This window comes from Diplotaxodon limnothrissa, linkage group LG11 (genome assembly GCF_057381915.1).
Source record: "Diplotaxodon limnothrissa isolate DT_005_m linkage group LG11, D_limnothrissa_male_GT1.1, whole genome shotgun sequence".
Taxonomy (NCBI): Eukaryota; Metazoa; Chordata; class Actinopteri; order Cichliformes; family Cichlidae; genus Diplotaxodon; species Diplotaxodon limnothrissa.
The window spans coordinates 18,042,744-18,060,681 of record NC_140606.1 but is presented as its reverse complement, the minus strand read 5'-3'; the positions used below and the strand labels follow the sequence as shown (position 1 = coordinate 18,060,681).

At 39.3% G+C, this 17,938-nt stretch overlaps 2 protein-coding genes across 6 annotated transcripts in view; both read left to right on the top strand.

The window, feature by feature from the left end:
- The first annotated feature begins 4,119 nt into the window (after positions 1 to 4,119).
- mal2 (mal, T cell differentiation protein 2) lies at positions 4,120 to 10,819 on the top strand. The gene is made up of 4 exons (XM_085365233.1): positions 4,120 to 4,411; positions 6,279 to 6,449; positions 8,139 to 8,318; positions 9,779 to 10,819. Exons 1-4 carry the CDS (start codon positions 4,271 to 4,273, stop codon positions 9,848 to 9,850), a joined length of 564 nt encoding a protein of 187 aa, XP_085221359.1. The 5' UTR covers positions 4,120 to 4,270; the 3' UTR covers positions 9,851 to 10,819.
- A 2,267-nt stretch (positions 10,820 to 13,086) lies between these two features.
- LOC146622560 (protein MTSS 1-like) overlaps positions 13,087 to 17,938 on the top strand; it is a 45,687-nt gene continuing 40,835 nt past the window's right edge. For 3 of the 5 annotated variants that reach the window (XM_085366274.1, XM_085366276.1, XM_085366273.1), the window contains exons 1-2: positions 13,087 to 13,613; positions 15,298 to 15,359. In XM_085366274.1, coding sequence (XP_085222400.1) covers positions 13,542 to 13,613; positions 15,298 to 15,359 — 134 coding nt within the window. In that variant the 5' untranslated portion in view covers positions 13,087 to 13,541. The remainder of the gene's footprint in view (positions 13,614 to 15,297; positions 15,360 to 17,938) is intronic. The other 2 variants (XM_085366278.1, XM_085366277.1) reach the window with 1 other exon arrangement.

Sequence of the window (17,938 nt, the reverse complement as noted above, 5' to 3'; positions counted from 1 at the left end):
CATCAAATGATGTTAGAAATCAGGGAAAGCCCAACAGATCTGTGGCAAAATTGTATGGCATTTGCAATGTCAGTTTGCACTGATTTTGTAAGGAGAGGAAGAAGCTGGAAGAGCAGGGATTAAGGGGACTCCCACAGTAGGATACCATGGTGGAAAGATGGTCTTCACTGATAAATAAGAGAAAGAATTAACATAATACGTGATGAGGGCTGCAGATGCATTTTATGGACTATCTCCACGTGAGGTAAGCAGATAGGAATTGATAAAGGATAAGGCAGGGGAAGGTTAGAAATTTGTAATAGTGACAATTTAAAATATAGTATATTAGAAATACAAACATATTTCGTGATTAAAATTACAGGTAAAAGAACTGACATATCAGCTTGCAGTGAAACATGGATGCAAATATCCAAAGTCATGGGACTAATTCTGGAGGGCTGGACCAGAATGGTTCTCAGCCTACATGAAAAGAAATCCAACTTTGTCCATTAGAAGTGCTGAGGCTACAAGTCTGGCACAGGCCACTAATTTTAATAAATACAATGTAGCAATGTTTTTCAGAAGATTTGATGAAGTTCTAAAGAGACACCTTAACTGCAAATGACATATGGAATACTGATGAGACTGGCATAACAACTGTGCAAACCCTAGCCAGAGTGATTGCAAAATGTGGCACTAAACAAGTTGGGGCAATGAAATCAGCAGAGAAAGGTTCACTGGTCATCTTTGTATATGTGGTTAATGCCATTGGCAACACAATTCCTCCAATGTTTGTGTTCCCACGCATACGTTATGCAGTAATGGTAGTGGAAATAAATCAGGATGGATGCAAGAAACAGATTTCCTCATCTTTCTGAAGCACTTTGCAAACCACACCCAGGTCAGCCGTTTAAAAAAAGTAATTCTTCTCATGGACATCGCAATGGAATTGCGATGCTCACATTCCCCCCTCACTGCAGTCACAAACTCCAACCACTTGACAGGAGTGTTTATGGCCCACTGAAAAAGATGATGAACAGTGCAAGTAATTGCTGGATGAGAATGAATCCAGGAAAGACCGTGACAATATATGAAATACCAGGTCTTGTCAGAACTGCACTTCCAGCAGCAGCTACACCAAAGACTATACAAGCTGAATTCCAGTGCTATGGAATTTGGCTATACAATCCAAACATACTTGAGCAAAGTGACTTTGCTCCATCACAGGTCACAGATCGTCCTTCTCCAACTCTCCATACAGACATTTCTCCAGCTGACCAACAGTCCGCTCCTCTTGCGGCTTATCTCACCAGTCCTACAGCTGATGACGTGACCATTCCTCCAGATCCTCACATCTGCAGTCTTCTAACTGAAGATATGCAAAAGCTGGACCAAGAAAAACCCTTTTAGCGGGAAGAAAAAGGAAACAAACAGCAAGACTCACTGATACACCAGTCAAGGTGGCCCTTGAAGCAGGCCACAGAAGGAGGAAAATACGTTTCCCAAAGAAGAGGCTGTGCCAGAAACAAGGCAAATCCACTCTGACAAACTTAAAACAATCCAAGCTTTTAACATCGCGAAAGAAAAATCTGAAAATGAAAAACACTGAACAGGACAACACAAATTCCTCAGACGCTGATGAGAATTTCTGTATTGTGTGCATGGAAAACTTCAATAACTCAAACCCCAAAGAAGCTTGGGTTAAGTGCCTGACCTGTACACTGTGGGCTCATGAGGACTGCACTGCAGGAGTGCCATACGTCTGTCACCACTGTGATTCTGATAGATTAGAAACTTGACACAAACACGCATAGTTCAGTTGATGAAGCTGGTGCACAACTACATTTTTTCAGCTTCATTGTTATGTTCAAAAGTTGGTGCAAGAGTTATAGGTTACAATGTCCACTGAGTCAACGAGGCCAAACTCAAAGAAGGCCAACCAAAATTAATGAAATATTCACTTGTTGAAAATTCCATAATTTGTCTTGTTGGAATATGTTCAAAAGCTCGATTTCTGCATTGTGTCACACGCACATAGCTACATAAATATTTATTTTCAGAGAAAATAGCAGAGACATGTAAATACTTTGCATTACATTTTGAATCCACTACCTTAAAAGAGCTCCAAGCTACAGACAGAAATGTCAAAAATGTTTACAATTTCCCCCGGTCTCCCCTACACTGACATAAGACATGGACCTTCAAAGTAAAACAGGAATCAAGAAAAAATTCACAAAGACGCAGACTTGACACTGAACTGAACCTACACTAAACACGAGGGCACAAAAGCAAACCTAAGAAATAAGCCCTTAACCAGAAAAAACTGAAACATAGATTTATAATATTCAAAACACGATAACTAAAGAATCAGAACATAAACAATAATACAGAAAAATACCTGAAAATGCTGGGTCAAAATGACCCAGATCCGTGATAATCTGTACACGTCTATCATCGTCATCATTTCGGAGATTATTCCTGATGATGTCACCCTAATATTGAACTTGAGCAACCGCTTATAAACTGTAAACCAATGCCATAAAAAACTTTTAATAATTACTTAATATGTGACTGTATGTTGTCATGGCATTTTTATAATATTGTGTGGTGCATCTATTTTAACTGTGTAAAGGGGATTTATGTAGTAAAAAACAACAACAAAAAACCCCAACAATATTTAAATTAACTGTCCCTGCTTTTTTTTTGTCATTTCTGATTTAAAGAACATCCTTTATATCTTCTTCCACTACTTCTAAAGCAAACAATAGCACCGGCAAATGGTAGATTTATTTTATGTCTCATTAATTACACATTACATAACTAAGTAAACCTTTACAGATGATTCGTTTTTAAATGCCTTCCCTACTTTTCATATTCGATTACTAAATTTTATTCGGGCCATACTGCTTCTGTGAGTCAAGCTGAAGTGAATAGTGCCTTTTTAGAGGTCATATCAGTGCTGGCTCACATAACACAAACCCTGGCTAATCATTAACAGTGGCTTTTCAAAAGAACCTTCTCTTTTCATCCACAGTTGATAATAACAACCTTGTGATCCACCAATTTCAACAAATTACTCCTCAACACTCATCTTTTCAGACACACTTACTACAAGCAAGTGTGTGTCGGTTTAGAAATCAGTGCTTTTATCTCTTTGGTTCTTACGTCATTGCTTAAACTAATATTTACTTTTAAAGCTTCTTTCCTCCTGCACTATGAAGGTTAACCAGTACCTGCACTACTGCTTCTTAGCCCATATTTCTTTTGTAACACGGATTAGTGAGTGTCTAGTCATGACTCCAGCTATCAGATTTTTGCCTCTCCCTAATACTCTAATAGCTGTGGTGTCTGCCTGCCTGTGGCCGTTCACACAGAGGGAGTAAAGCGCTCCAACAGAGCGATTCAGCGTTGTGTTAAATTGCTGCCTTCAATTTGCGTTAGATTTATCTAAATCGCAATAAGAGCGTTAACCTTTACCTTCGTTAATAACAGCAGAGATATGTGAAATTGACAATGAGGGTGTGGAGAGCTTAAAAGCCAGATGAACAAACTAAAGAAATAAAGGAGTGACCTATCTATGGTTGTATCATCATCAGGCTACACACCCTTGAGCATTTTATGACCTTTCTGAAAGTCAGTACTAACTTAAATGCAACTAGAAATCGGACATAACAGTAGCTCTTTTACTATTGAGTCAAACCCACTTGTCAGTCTTTTGTATATGAATAAATACATTTACTTGTTCTGGGCAAAAGCTACTGTGTATCCCGAGCCTCACAAAGTAATAATTCAAAGCTGGATCACAGGATTATTTGTGTTCTATCTTCTGTTCTTAATATAGCTATTCGTAGCGTATACATATCAGTTAGAACTGTACACTTCCCTTTAAAATAAGTGATTTGTTGCCCGGACTGTGAGATTAATTCACTGTTATTATTTTTATTATTAGTTGTAGTAGTTGTGATACTAGTAAAAGTTTTTATTCAGCTTGAACCACTGCATGTATAACCCAAATCTTGTTTTCAAAATAAATCAAATAGTCAGTTTTGGAGTTCAGGCGTTCCAGTGAAAGATTGGCTCTGGGCGCACAAGCTTCCGTGATGTCCTTGAACGCAGCGCGGTCTTCCAGGGAGTGGCCCCAGCACCTGTCCGACCTGTTCTGGGGATATATGACGCCTGAGGAATTTCTCTCGCTGTCACGGTCCTTTGTTTAACGGGCTCTTTTTAGTGGGAGACAAGAGGGCGAGAGAGAGAGGGGGAAAGAGAAAGGGGGCAGACAGAAACAGGAGAGATGTCGGAACCAGCCGCCAACCCCGCTGTCAACCCCGCTGTCAACCCCGCTGCCACCTCGTTTCCAACGGCAACTATTACTTTACCTTTGGGACCGGGCGTGTTGAGGACCTATTCCGGAGCCCTCCTCTGTTTAGAAATAGTAAGTGTTGTTTTTATATTTAGAAAGGAGAGAGCGAACAAAAGGTGCACCTGTTGGTTTTATTCGTACATTTATCAGTGACCTCAATGTGTGTGTGTGTATATAGTCACTTTGTCTTTATTAATAATTGATGATTCTTGCAGTTAAAGTCCAGTTAGACATTTATTTGTAGAATTTTTTTCCTCCCATTTCTCTCCCTTTTTTCTTTCTCAGTGTCGTTGTCAGCGCTACGCACTGTGACTCTTCGTCACGGTGTTTCCTTACCAGCAGCTCTGTAACTCTGCTGGTCTACGAGCGTTATCTCCTTACGAACTATTTATGACTTTAAGACTTTAATAAGTGAGCAGATAACTTCTTGTTTGCATCTGCAGTGCCAGCAGTGAAATGCATCCTATAACTCGGCAAGGTGACCTCAACTCCACCTTTACATGCGTCCTCTAATCTTGGTGGTTATTTTACTAATTGTCTGTCGCAGATACAGCCTTATTAAACGCTCCTTCAGTCTGCCAATTTTTTCTTGTGACTGATATCAAACTTTGCTAATGCTAAAGGTGTTTCCACTGAATAAAACTTGTCATTATCAACGCTAGTCTTTCTCCAGAATGAGTCATTGTAGCTATGGCAGTTTGACTTACATTCTGTTGCCGATCGGTATCCAAATGCTCCAAGCAGCAACAACATATGCATCCTCATAGTCTGCTTTAAAACTTGCTGTACCTTGAAAACAATAAAACAGATTGCTTTTGTCAAGAAACAAAACTGACTGTAGCCTCAGGGTGTGTTTCAAAAGAACATTACAATATCATTTAAATCACTTTTAAGAATGCACAGGCTGATGCAGTAGTATAAAATAATATGTTTTGCTGACTCGCTGCCCTCATGTTACCTCTAAAAGAAAATGGTCTAAGGAATTTGCACACTGTGACGCAAGTAGATGAGATAGTAGATAGAAGCAGGCTCATTCAAAGCAGCCTTGCTAATGCAGTGAAAAAAATATAGGAATAACTAGAGCTGGGCGATATGACCCAAAATTCATATCTCGATATTTTTTTAGCTGGATGGCGATATACGATATATATCTCGATATAATTTTTTTAAGCCATATGGTAAGAACAAAAAGAGAGTTTAGTCAAAGCTGTGTCCCAGATGTCAATCAGGCACTTTTATTAACATACAGCACAGATGTACATGAAGAAATTACTCAAAAATAAATTATCAGCATTTATTAAATAATAATGCTCCATAAATAAAAGAACACAATGTTGTTTTTGTGCATAACAAAAAGCTCACAATTGTGCAGTCAAAATGTAAACTAAAAGACGCTGAGCATAATAACAAAGACAGACAGATTTCACAGCTGCTCTGTTCCCAACTTCTACTGCGTGACTGACAGCCTGGAGTTTGAAATCCTCTTTGTAACCGTGTCTCTTAACAGGTGCCATTTATGGTCCTTATACACACACACACACAATACGGTAATATTACGTTGAAGCACAGTACGTATTACTCCGCGATGCTCCATTACGGTAGCCGTAATGCTAATTTGCGGTAACTCGTTAACGGAGATTTGCCGTGTTCATCTTGTCGTTGCCTGCAGGTGAAGCTATGGGGGAGGGGGAGTTGTGCTCAGTGAAGGAGAGGCGAGGCCCAGTAACGCAGCGTAGAGACAAAAATGGACGAAAGAGGCAAACTTGCGGCTCCACAAGTATAATTATAACGTAACATAGACTATATCGATATAAACGATGTTGTCACATCTTATATCTCGTATGAAAATATATCGATATTTTTAAAAAACTCGATATATCGCCCAGCTCTAGGAATAACTGCGTCCGTCACTAATGCAGGTTCTTGTGTGTGTCCCCAGTTATTTGGTGGTCTAGTATGGATCCTGGTGGCGTCGTCCAATGTGCCGGTGCCCCTGCTGCAGGGGTGGGTGATGTTTGTGTCTGTAACCACCTTCGTTTTCTCCTCCGCCTACCTCGCTCTCCTCATCACTGGTTTGGCTGACCGCATCAATACTGACTGGAACTTCTTGGTAAGCTGTTGATAGATTAGTTTGTCAAGCTTCCTGTCTGTCATCTTCTTTTTCTTTCGGTTGGTCCCTTTTGGGGTCGCCACAAAAGATCACCTGCCTCCGCATCACCCAATTCCTAGCATCCTCTTTTAAACATGCCAACTTGCACATTCATTTTGAGCCCCCTCTATAATGCACTCAAATGAAATATTTAAATATTTACCAAGGTTTGGTGTGCGATAAGTAAATCAGAGAGGCTCTGACTCAATCTGGAAAAGCAGCAAAGTCACATATCATAAACTGCTATGAGATAGCAGACAGTGATCTGAAAGAACCTGTAAATGGAATAATTTAGTTTAAAAAGAAAGGCAAGCCAGTGGGTTAAATTTAACCACTGGTTAATGTGTGTTTGTGGCATGCGCACTGGAGATCTGTTTAAGTGGGAAAACTGCAATCCAGTCAGTTTTACTGCATAGACGGTATTTTAGCAAACTGGTGCATTGAAGTTTCTACATATCAAATAAAGACTCCCCTCTTAAAGTTGAGTCAGTAAACCTGTTTAGACAATTGCACATTGTTATATTACAATAGACTAATATACGTATCACAGCTGTTGTCGGTTTTCTGTTTAGCTGGTTGAGCTAGCTGTTGAGTACAGTCTCCTTTATTGCATCTAAATTAATAGGCTTTGTCAGTGTGACTGCAGGTAAATTGTGTAATGTTCATTCGTTTGTTTTTGTTGTAGATATTCGGTCACATCTGTGAACTGTTCAAATCTTTTACATTTCTAGCACACTAGAGAACTCGGAAAATGACACAAGACATTATAGGGCTTTGAATCAATGACAAAAGGCAATGCAATGTTCACAAATGTATCATTTTTTACCCTGACTCTCGCAGGATTTATGGATTCCCTTGTTGGGTTATGCATCACTTTATATGGCCCACTGAGATCCACTGAGATAAGATAACTTCTTCATTTTACAATCACTCAATCGCTTTAAAGTGAAATGAGCAAAGCTTCAAGACATGTGACTGAAGATGCTACCCAAGACTGGATCAAAACATTGAGCATTCGAATTGAAGTAAAACATATAAATCACAGCAAAGGAAGCCAAAAAAAGTTTAATTAGTGCAATAACTATGTTATGATGTTTAAATATAAGTAAAAATGCCAGAAGTTGTGCCTTGTTCTTGTGTTGTGATTATAAAGGACTCATGTCTGTGTCCAGTCTGGGCTCTCAGACAGAGCCACGCTGGCCTGAGGCTCTGAGCCCCGCCCCAAGAGCGGCTTGTGGTGTTGTTTGTTTTCATCTGAACAATGAGTGACATGGATGATGAGCTCACACTAAAACACAACAAAGACCTGCCTGTAGATCCACGAGGCTCACCGAGTCGGCAGCACAAACTCTCATTAAACATCTTTACACTGCACTAGTTTAAATCACTTCTTGCGTCGTCTTGTATGCCTCTCTTTGTCAATATAATTTGATATATATTCCAAAGTGCAAGAGGCCACGGTGACTAGAACACTGTTGTGCAAGTTGGGCTTTTATTTATTCCCATGTACTGGCATAAGGACCGAGTAATGAAATCTAAGCTGTTCAACAATTTTATCAAAAAAAAGAAGAAAAAAAGAAAACTCTTGCCTGTAGTTGTTTATCCCTGAAAGCTAAAAGTGCATAATGTGTTTCCTCTTCTTTTTCTCAGGATCTTTTTTACCATTTCATAGCTCTCCTCTTTTACTTTGCCGCCTTTGTGTTGGAGGCAGCAACAACAGCAGCTGCCATCAAGATTCTACCAAACCAAACCGCATGCATATTGAAACCTCGCGGCAATATTTTGACATTCCTGGATGGCAGGCAGTACAATATTAATGTGGTAGCCACGGTAAGTCCTGTATATGTTGTCACATTCAGTCTCTGATATTGCAAGTGTTGTTGAAAGATTAAAAAAAATGTAATTTAGTGCTGTCAATAGATTAACTAATTAATCGCACAATTTTCTGTAATTAATCGCAATTACCTGATCAATAGCCTAATTGCAATTAACTTTATATTTAAGCTTGTAACTGACATTTATGCAACATAATGAAGTAAATGCAGAATAAACACAAAGACTTTTGGGGAGGACCTTCAAGTCCTTGACACGAGGAACCAAAGCTATGTAAAGCGTGTGTTCTCAACAATTTTAATAGGTCTGAGGTTTGTTGCAATCCACTTGGCAATTGCGTCAGTCAATATGTCCGAGGTAGACTTACTGAGTCCCCGATGCTCCGTGAGTGGTTTGTTGCAGCTGGGTGACGCATTAGCCAAAGTGCTAGCAGCATCCCCGACTAACATATGCTTCGCGTCAATGTGATATTTTAAGCTGGAAGTGCTTCGGTGAAAAGAAAATTCCTTCCTGCACAATGTGCATATGCATAATACTTTGTGTCGGTCGACTGTTCCGTCTTGTTATTTTTTAATACTCAAATTTCCCATCGAGAGGGCCAGTGTGCGTTTATCACCTTCAGCTGCCCATCACTACCAGATCAACTGCCCATTTGCGCATGTGCGAAGGTAACTCTGCTTGGACAAACTGCCCGACAAATGCATTGACAGAAACACTTAAGGGATTTTGAGTCATCCTGCACTCCAGATGCGTTAATTGCGATAAAAATTTTAATCGTGTTGACCGTGATGGCGGATTAATTTGTGTTAATGCGGTAATTTTGACAGCACTAGTTATAATATAGTTGCACGACTGCCAGCAACAGTACATGTGGTTTTACAGAAGGTCCATTCATTATAATTACCCCTTGCTGCTTTGGTTTTGGACATAGACTGTATATAAAAGACGAACATTCTTAAGTCAGTCGCTTTCTAATGGCCAGCAGGGGGGAATTCCTCTGGTTTCACATAGATGCCTGTCTGTATAGAAGTCTGTAGGAAGTGGTCCTCAGCCCCTTTGATCTGCCACCTTATGACCTTGTGGTCCCATTAGGCTTGAAAAGCAGGATAAAGACACTAGCCTGTCATCATGCCGTGTTTCCTTGCTCACCATGTCTGGGTTCAAAACCTCAGTACAACAACAGAGAAAATGCTCAGTTTGAGGCTTCTCAACACTTCTTCACTAACCAGTGAGTGCTGTCATGGTGACTTTGTCCACCTTTTACATACAGCCTGTGGTTTGCATTTAGATTTTTGCATACAGCTCTTGGTAACGTGAAAGCATGTGTCATGTTTTATAAAGAGAAAAGAGCATCTGTTGTGCCCAGCTTTTAGCTGGAACTGCCAGGCTATAATATTTGGCTTGGTAGTTCCATAATGGCCATAATGTTGGTTAACCCCCTTTCTTCTCTGTCCCAGATATTTGCCTTTGTGGTGACACTATGCTATGGCTGCAGTATGGTGATGGGCTTCAAGAGGTGGAGGAAGTAACTGCGAAAATGGACACAACTTGATTTTCCAACTTCCTGCTTCATAACTTCGACATGTATTAAAACATGAGCCACATTGTGCAGTGCTCCTTAGAGAGCTCTGCTACTGAGTTCGGCAAAGCGCACACTGTTATTTCCTATTACGACGCTCTTGTCAGAAAGTGATCACCACATCAAAGCTACGGTGGAAAAATATAGATGACGAAATTCTCAGCCTCAGACAAAACATCTGGCAAGATGTCTGGATGTTAATGTTTCTGCAGTAATTTATTTTGAGATATCGAAATCACGAAATTCACGTAAATTCACACAGGGCTGATAAAGGTATTTTGAGGACATGGATAAAGAACGGTACTTATAGGGCTCGTTATCAGCGTATAGATTTGATTTATTAACCGAGAGTTTTGCAACTTTTGATGCTAATCACTCAAAATTGATATGGGAAGATAAGGAACGCTGTGAGTGGTTATATTGCACAGGACTGTGAAACTAGTGAGGGTCATTAAAATAATTCAAATGATGCTCGAGTTTTGTTTTCCTCCCTGCTACGTTAAGCAAACAGATAATGTCCCAGTTTCTAAATCACTGCTTCACTGGAAGAAACAATTCCCATTTTTAGTTCCATTACAAATATTAGATTAGATTACTTTGATGGCACAATATGTTTCACAGACTACAAACAGCAGGCATATTCTTAATCCCAGTGTCGCTGACATACCTTGGTGCTAAGGCGCTGTGAACTCTGATTTTAACACTGCTGTCATGAAATGTTCATGTGGCTTAAAATGAAGGTGGATCTGGTGTTTGAATGTCTTAATATTTTTGATTGAATGTTTTTCAAAATATTGTAACCTACTGCAGACTTGGTCATTACTGGTAATGTAGCTGACTTCAGTGACTTACAGATAAATAAAATCAATAATTTAACCTGTTCATTAATTTTTGTTAAAAAGTATATTTTAAATAGAATGTTTTAATATTTGACCTTAATACTTAATTGTGTTGATGCCTTATTAAACCGCTTAAATGAATAACTATCTTACTCGGTACGTGATTTATGATTTGTTTTTGCTGCATACTTTTGTTTGTGTTAGGTAACTGGAACATATTGTTAATTTAAAATAGTGTTAAATTAATATGTTTTTGATTGTTTGATATTTTAAATGCATTTTAGAGCAACAAATAAAAGTCGTAAATTAAAAAAATAAAACTAACTTGTCTGTCACAGTCAACAGTTTGTTTGTTTTTGGGGGTTTTTAATATTGTAATTAAGAGTTGCCAAAGTCAGAACATTTTAAATTACAGTGCAGGGTTTTATGAACGCACGAGTCTTGTTGCTGGGAGTTTCAGTTATCATGTATAAGCTGGTTTTGACTCTTTTCAACTGTATGAAACCCTCCAAGTCCTCACTCTGACAGTTGGAGTTCTGTCTCCATCTTTTCCATCTATATATTTTAGCAAAATGTTTCTCAGTCTAAAATAACGAGGCTTTATTGTATTTACAACCTACACAAAAATGTCCCTGCTTGTGTAAAATCCTAATCAGTAGAGCTAATTGTGATGTGATTATTAGCGGATATTTTTATTTTATTTCGTAATATTACATTTCCAGTTCCAGTTACCTTAGATACAAGTATATTTAAAAAGAAATTCAATTCTACATAATAGAACATTATTAAAAGTCATTTAGCCTTACAGGTGTTAACGTTGGGTAAATACAACCTCAGATGAACAAAACATGACATGTCACAGTGTTCCATTAATTATTTAACAAAAACTAAGTCAAAATACAAAAGCAATTTGTAGAGAAAAAAAGCTCCCTTCATCCAATAGCTATTACTGTTCACCTAATAGGTTTCTGTATGACTTTATCAGTCTCTCACATTGTTGTAGAGCAATTTGACCCACTCTGAAATTGCTGGCATATCCACTCTTGAGAACATTGTGGTATCACGTTAACACACATCCAGACCAGTAAACTGACATAACCTTTGCTTTTACAGAGGTTCCCACACTTGCAGCACTTGGCTGTTAGTTTCCTATTAATTCCTATGGAAGCAGTAACAAAATTTTTCTACACACTGCTTCTGCATTTTTAGCTTAGTTTTAGCTGAATAAATAATGACACACTGTAATATGTTGTAATATGTGTTTTTGTTCATCAGAGGCTGCATTTGCCTAATTTTAAGATCTGGTACGGATCAGATGACTTTTATTATGACCTGATATGCAAAACATTATAACTGAAAGGGTGTACTTTCCTTTGCAAGTCATTGTCCTGTATCTGTTTGAGATGAATTATTTCACAGGGCTTACTGGATCTTACAAAGTGTTGCTATAGTATATTTTTTCTAATACATAGTTATACATATTTGATTTCACTGTTACTCTACTACTACAGGATGCATATATAAGTCCTCTATGTTTCAAAATGTATCAGCTTTTGTGTTGAGAATGATTATGAACTTTTCAAGATGTATTGAATAAAAAGTATGAGTGCGAGTAAACTGCAATTTCTGCATGGAAATACAGCATATTCAGCATATTTCCCTCCTGGATTAATAAAGTCCCTTGCGGTGATTTTATCTTGTGATTTTTATTTCGACCACTAGATGTCGTGCTTTGCTAATAAAACTGTTGTGATTTGTTGCGTCACTTTTCTAAATTAACATATCCTAAACTATGTTCAGTTTAAATAGCAACTGAATTTGCACCAACAAGAATGTATGATGATGTATTTTTGAAATAATTTGCTTTATCACTGCGGTCTCAATATTTTCGAAGTCAAACTACATTTATAGGAAATAAAACATTTTTGAAACACGTTTCTGATTCATTGAAATAACACGTTCAGTCGTTGTTTCTGTGCTATTTGAACTAAAAATTAAACAAACAAACAAACAAAATCAGACTTGCTTAAGGATACGCTAGAAGTCACTTGTAAACGTGCGTTACTTCACCTGCACATCTGCAGCAGCCTAAACCGGAAGTAACAAGACTCCTTCGTAGGTACTTCACAATAAAAACCAAAAATAAAAACCTTGAGCTACCACCAGGTCGTAGTATTCAATTTTAAATTATGTTCGATTGGTTATTTGTGTCTATTAATGATATAATTACAACGCCGAACAAGCTATGACCTTAGATCCTCCAGTAAGTTGATGCTTTATTTTGATGACAAACAGGCGATCGGAAGTGCACTTTTTGTATCTTTCGGCTAGGCTTGACGGCTCGTTACTGCTTTTTCTCCCTCTCAGTGTTGTGAAGTAAGGGCAAACCTCGGGTGTCGATATTAAAGCTACCTGTCAAGCTGCGGAATAACGTTATCAGCTGAACATCGTGGATTTTATGCGTTTCGATTGGCAGACTTCCAAACAGTATCTTGGCGCTTCAGTTATGGATATGAGCGGGGCGGCGTGGAGGGGAGAGGGGGATTTAAATTTCTTTTCGTCCCGACAGCTTCTTTTGATTTGAAGTAGTTACGGTGCACCTCAGCAGAATAAAACGGCCAGTGTTTCCTCGCGATAAAAGTTACTAGAGCAGTCGACGTTATTTCTCGCGGGTTTCCTTGATTTTTTTTTACGAATCAGTTTTAGGGTTGTGTAGAGTTTGTGTTTTTCGTGGAGAGCGGAGGAGGTGAAGTGAAAACGGCTCTCGGAGTCGGGACTGACCGCTGGAGTTGGTCCTGAAAAATGGAGGCTGTTATCGAGAAGGAATGCAGCGCGCTCGGAGGACTCTTTCAAACTGTTATCGGAGACATGAAAGTAAGCCTTTTAAACTTTACACTATCACTTAATTTACCAAAGAGCCACATCCAAAACATAACTAGCTACTTGACTCCCCTAACAGCAGCCTGGTAACTGGTAAACGAGAGCCGTGGTTGGTTAGCTAAGTTTAAACTTACACTTAGAGCCAGGCTTTTGATCTCAGCTTAAAATCAACCCTAACCTCTTGTATGCATTTATACGAATAGAAAAATGATTTTCACTTGATGGTTATCAGCTTGTGTGGCCATAATGTAAATTGCCCTGCTTCTTTTGTTTTGCTTTTTTGCGGTATGTGTTTTGTTACGTTTCAATGCAGTCTTCTTATTTGCTCCAGTTTGAAGCAGATGTAGTGACCAACATTAAAGGCTAACTGGGGCAGTCACAAAACTAGGGCGTCTTGTTTTGATGTTATTTTTTGACAGAACTTGGCTGATGAGACAATTAGCTGATTCCCCAGCTGTTGTGTTTGCCTAATGGAATGCCCGGGGACCTAGCTGTCAGTGTAGAAACCTACCCACAGGGTCTGAAGGCTCTGACATGGCCTGCCTGATGGAGTCAGAAAGTTTGTTATGAGACCTTCTTCACGCCTCACTCCCTGCTCCACTGAATTTTTTTTTTTTTTTTGGTTGTCAGGCCACTCTGCTTGCAAGGTAGTGCCAATAAAAATGTGCAAATGCACGTAGTAATCTAAACAAAAAAGATTCAAATTCCCATTGTCTTTTATGGCACAGCTGATGAAGATATGCCTGCCTACTGTAACCTTTCACAGTATGTAAGCCTAATCTGTTAAGGAGTGATGGCAGGATCTTGGTGATGTTTAGAGAGAGAGAGTCAACAGGAGGTTTGCAGAGGGGACCAGGATGACACGATGAGAGAAGATGGGCAGAGGTGATGTAAGGGTGACTGCATTATTCAAAGAATGATAGAGACCATCCCTAGTCTCTACTACCAGGAGTAGTAGAGACTAGGGATGGTGTTTGGGTGTAAAGTTTGACAGCATAACATAACATTCCTCAGGCCTCTGACAGTAGTAACACATTAATGGCAAACATGTGCTCATGCTATAGTCATCATTTTATCTTGTGCTCCCTTACTAGCTCCTCTTGACGATGGATTAGGCCACTTGGTCTCTTTAATGGTTTTGATAAAAGACTCTTCAGCTATTTTCAGCCCGGGACCTGAATTAGGAAACATTTAAAGCCCCCCTATTGGGAACCAGGCTCATTATACCATAGTATTAGAGCTAAAAGACATCTCTGACCCATTTTGAAATCTAACACGCGCAGGACGTCGTTGAGCCCATTCCTGTTTTTCAGTTAAATGTGTCTGTGCAGGAAATATTGAACAAAACATGGGTGAAATGAAAGCCAGATTTTTGGGAGAGCCAATGATTTTCATTTGCATACAACTGATTGATTCATTTTTAGCTTTAATTTATTTCCAGAAACCCTCAGGTCTGCTGTTGATAAGGTGGAAAAACGTGTTATTTTGGGGTTTGGTTGCATAGGGAAGCCTAAACCTTGGTTTAGATTTGTTTAGCCCTGCAGGTGAGGTGAGGCATCAGTATGACCTTTATCGGTTTAATTCTTATGCAACTGTGGGAAAAGTGAAATCTGATCATGTCATGAGATCTTGTCAGTCAGTCATGATTGAGTCTTTTTTTCTTTTTTTACTTCCACAGAGCAGCTACCCTATTTGGGAGGACTTTATCACCAAGGCAGGCAAACTGCAGTCGCAGCTCAGGTGAGAGCATGTTTTTGTGCATGTGTATGTGTGTTTTTATGTCTTTTACTCATAGAGGTAGATATTGCATAACCTAATAGATGGGGGCATTATCATTCTCGAGACTAATCACAACAGGTTATAAATTTTTACAGGCTAAAGGAGATTACTTGCACATGAACATCTTTGTATTGCTGTGACCATTTCCTCTAAATGGACAAGAGGAACTAGCACAGCAGACCCACTGGATCCCCTTGTTATGGTGGTCTAAGGGTTTGGGTTTTTCCTCAAATTTGTTACCTGTCTGTGTCATTCTCTGAAGCTTCCATGTCACAAGCTTAATCACCAACACATGAAAACGTGACATGTGCAGTTTAATGATAAGACTGTAGCCTTTTCTTTTTCAAAATTGCGAGGTTTAACAGGTGCATATTTTCATCTGTGTGCTGAATGTGACAAACAAACGGAGAATAACACCATATTCACAAGGGGATGATAAAATAAACATAATATATACGAAAATCTAAAGATTCGGGGTTTACAATCTTTTTTTAACAACAAGTACATCACTAATCGTTGCATTTGTGATGACGTTTGAGCAAATTCAGATAGGTGGGATAATAAACACAGGGCTGATTAACTAAAACAACACATTATTTAGTCTAATAATAATAATATCTCATGCACGCCAATGGCACAATTAAGTGAATAAATACATATATCCTGGTTTTTGCCTTCATCACTTACACAGCTGATGATTCGCTTGCAAAATATGGGGTATTGAAGAATTGCTCTATAGCAATATCAGTCTCTAACATGTATGTGTCATGGGATAGACTCCCAAATCACTATTGCGTAACTTCTATGGTACCTCACGAATGAGCAATGGAATTTACACAAACGTCTCATCCATTAGCAATACTGCACAGGGGTCTTTTACATTTCCCTCTTCATCATTTTCCCGTCTTTAGGACATTCCTCTGTTGTACAGTTACACACCTTTTGCCGTTATTATTCCAAGTCGTCCTCTAACAATGGATGCCAATCCCAGCCACCTCTCCTAGTAGTTTTTAAGTGGGCACGTGTCACCAGTCCAATAACTTATGACAGCTGAAATAAAAGCTCATTGTCCATTGGGTTCTGCAAACACAAGTGTCCTGTGGTTTCAATTATTCTTTGATTAACAGTGCATGGCATTTTTCTTTCCATTTAAGTGTCCACGTGTCCTCAAACAGACTAACAGGGACAGCTGTATAAAGGCTCAGTGACTTAACAATTCTTTCCAAGAGGAATTCCATGTCCTCTTTGTCCATTTTCTCACTATTAGGGCTGATTAATGGTGATATGTTATTCAAGCGTCTCCATCATTCAGGGGTTAAATATGTGACCCTGGCATGCTAAGGCTCAGGGGAGTATTTGTGACCTCTTTGCTAATGACTGGTTGTTTAGCAGAACAGTGTTTGTGTGTCTGGGTCTCCGAACATTGGTAAAAGTACAAACCTGCTGATTTTGACTTGGGGTGGGGTTTACACTAGTGAGTTTACACTAGGATCTTTTTATTTAGTCTCAGTACACTAGTGGTAGCTGGATGATTGTTTGCCTTCTTCGTGGCATGTAATGTATAGTCATTGTGTCAGTTGGACAGCTCTGTGAGGATGAGCCAGTTGATGCTCTCAGAAAACATTTCATCCTTCACAGGATCATTTTAGACTTAATGTTTCTGATTAATCTTGGCCTACACCCGCTACAGTCTGCAGTGGTTGTTGCATATGGGTGCCTTTAATGATGCCCTTGCTGCTGGATCACTAATAAGTGCAGGATTGCTCATGGTGACCTACAAATAAGACTAATTCTTTTGCCTTTAAAGCCTCTCTCAAGCCATTACAAATGCAAAAATAGCCCCTTTGACTACATCACAACCCCCAACCCACAGTCCTCTGTAATCTGTTTGGGGAGTGGACTACATAGAGGGGCGCACATACACACAAACGCATACGCAGAGTACGACACAAACACACCCACCTTCCCTCCTTGGCCTGGATAAGTGACTAGCCAGCGGTGTTAGCGGCATATGTCTGTGTGTGTAATGATGCCCTAAGGCAGACTACTCTGTAATTTAGCCCCTCTGCCCCCCTCTCCCCTACGAAGTAACTAGGAAATCAACCAATTACAGTGTTCGGGTAGTTCTGTCATTTTTTTCCCTCTGCTCTTTGTGGTTCTAAAGAGTTTCTCACACACACACACACACACACACGCACAAATATATACACATGTGTTTGCGTATAGAACAGAGCTTTGAAGAAGGAAGGCAGGGTGGAATATAGGCTAACTGATTTCTAATGACAGTCCTCCTTTAACTTGTCAGTGTTTGGTCTGTTTGGATTACCGAGGTTGACACAGCTGTGTCCAAGCTGGACTTTGATACGGTCCCCCACCAGTCTGCTTTTAAGTTCATTTTCTGTTGAAAGAGACCAACATAAACCTTAAAAAGACAGCTCGTGTTGGATTTGAACTATTTTTCTATCTTTAGAAAAACTTACTTGGCTCAAATAAGCAGTAGGATATGTATATAGATTCATTTATTGATAAAGAGCTATCAA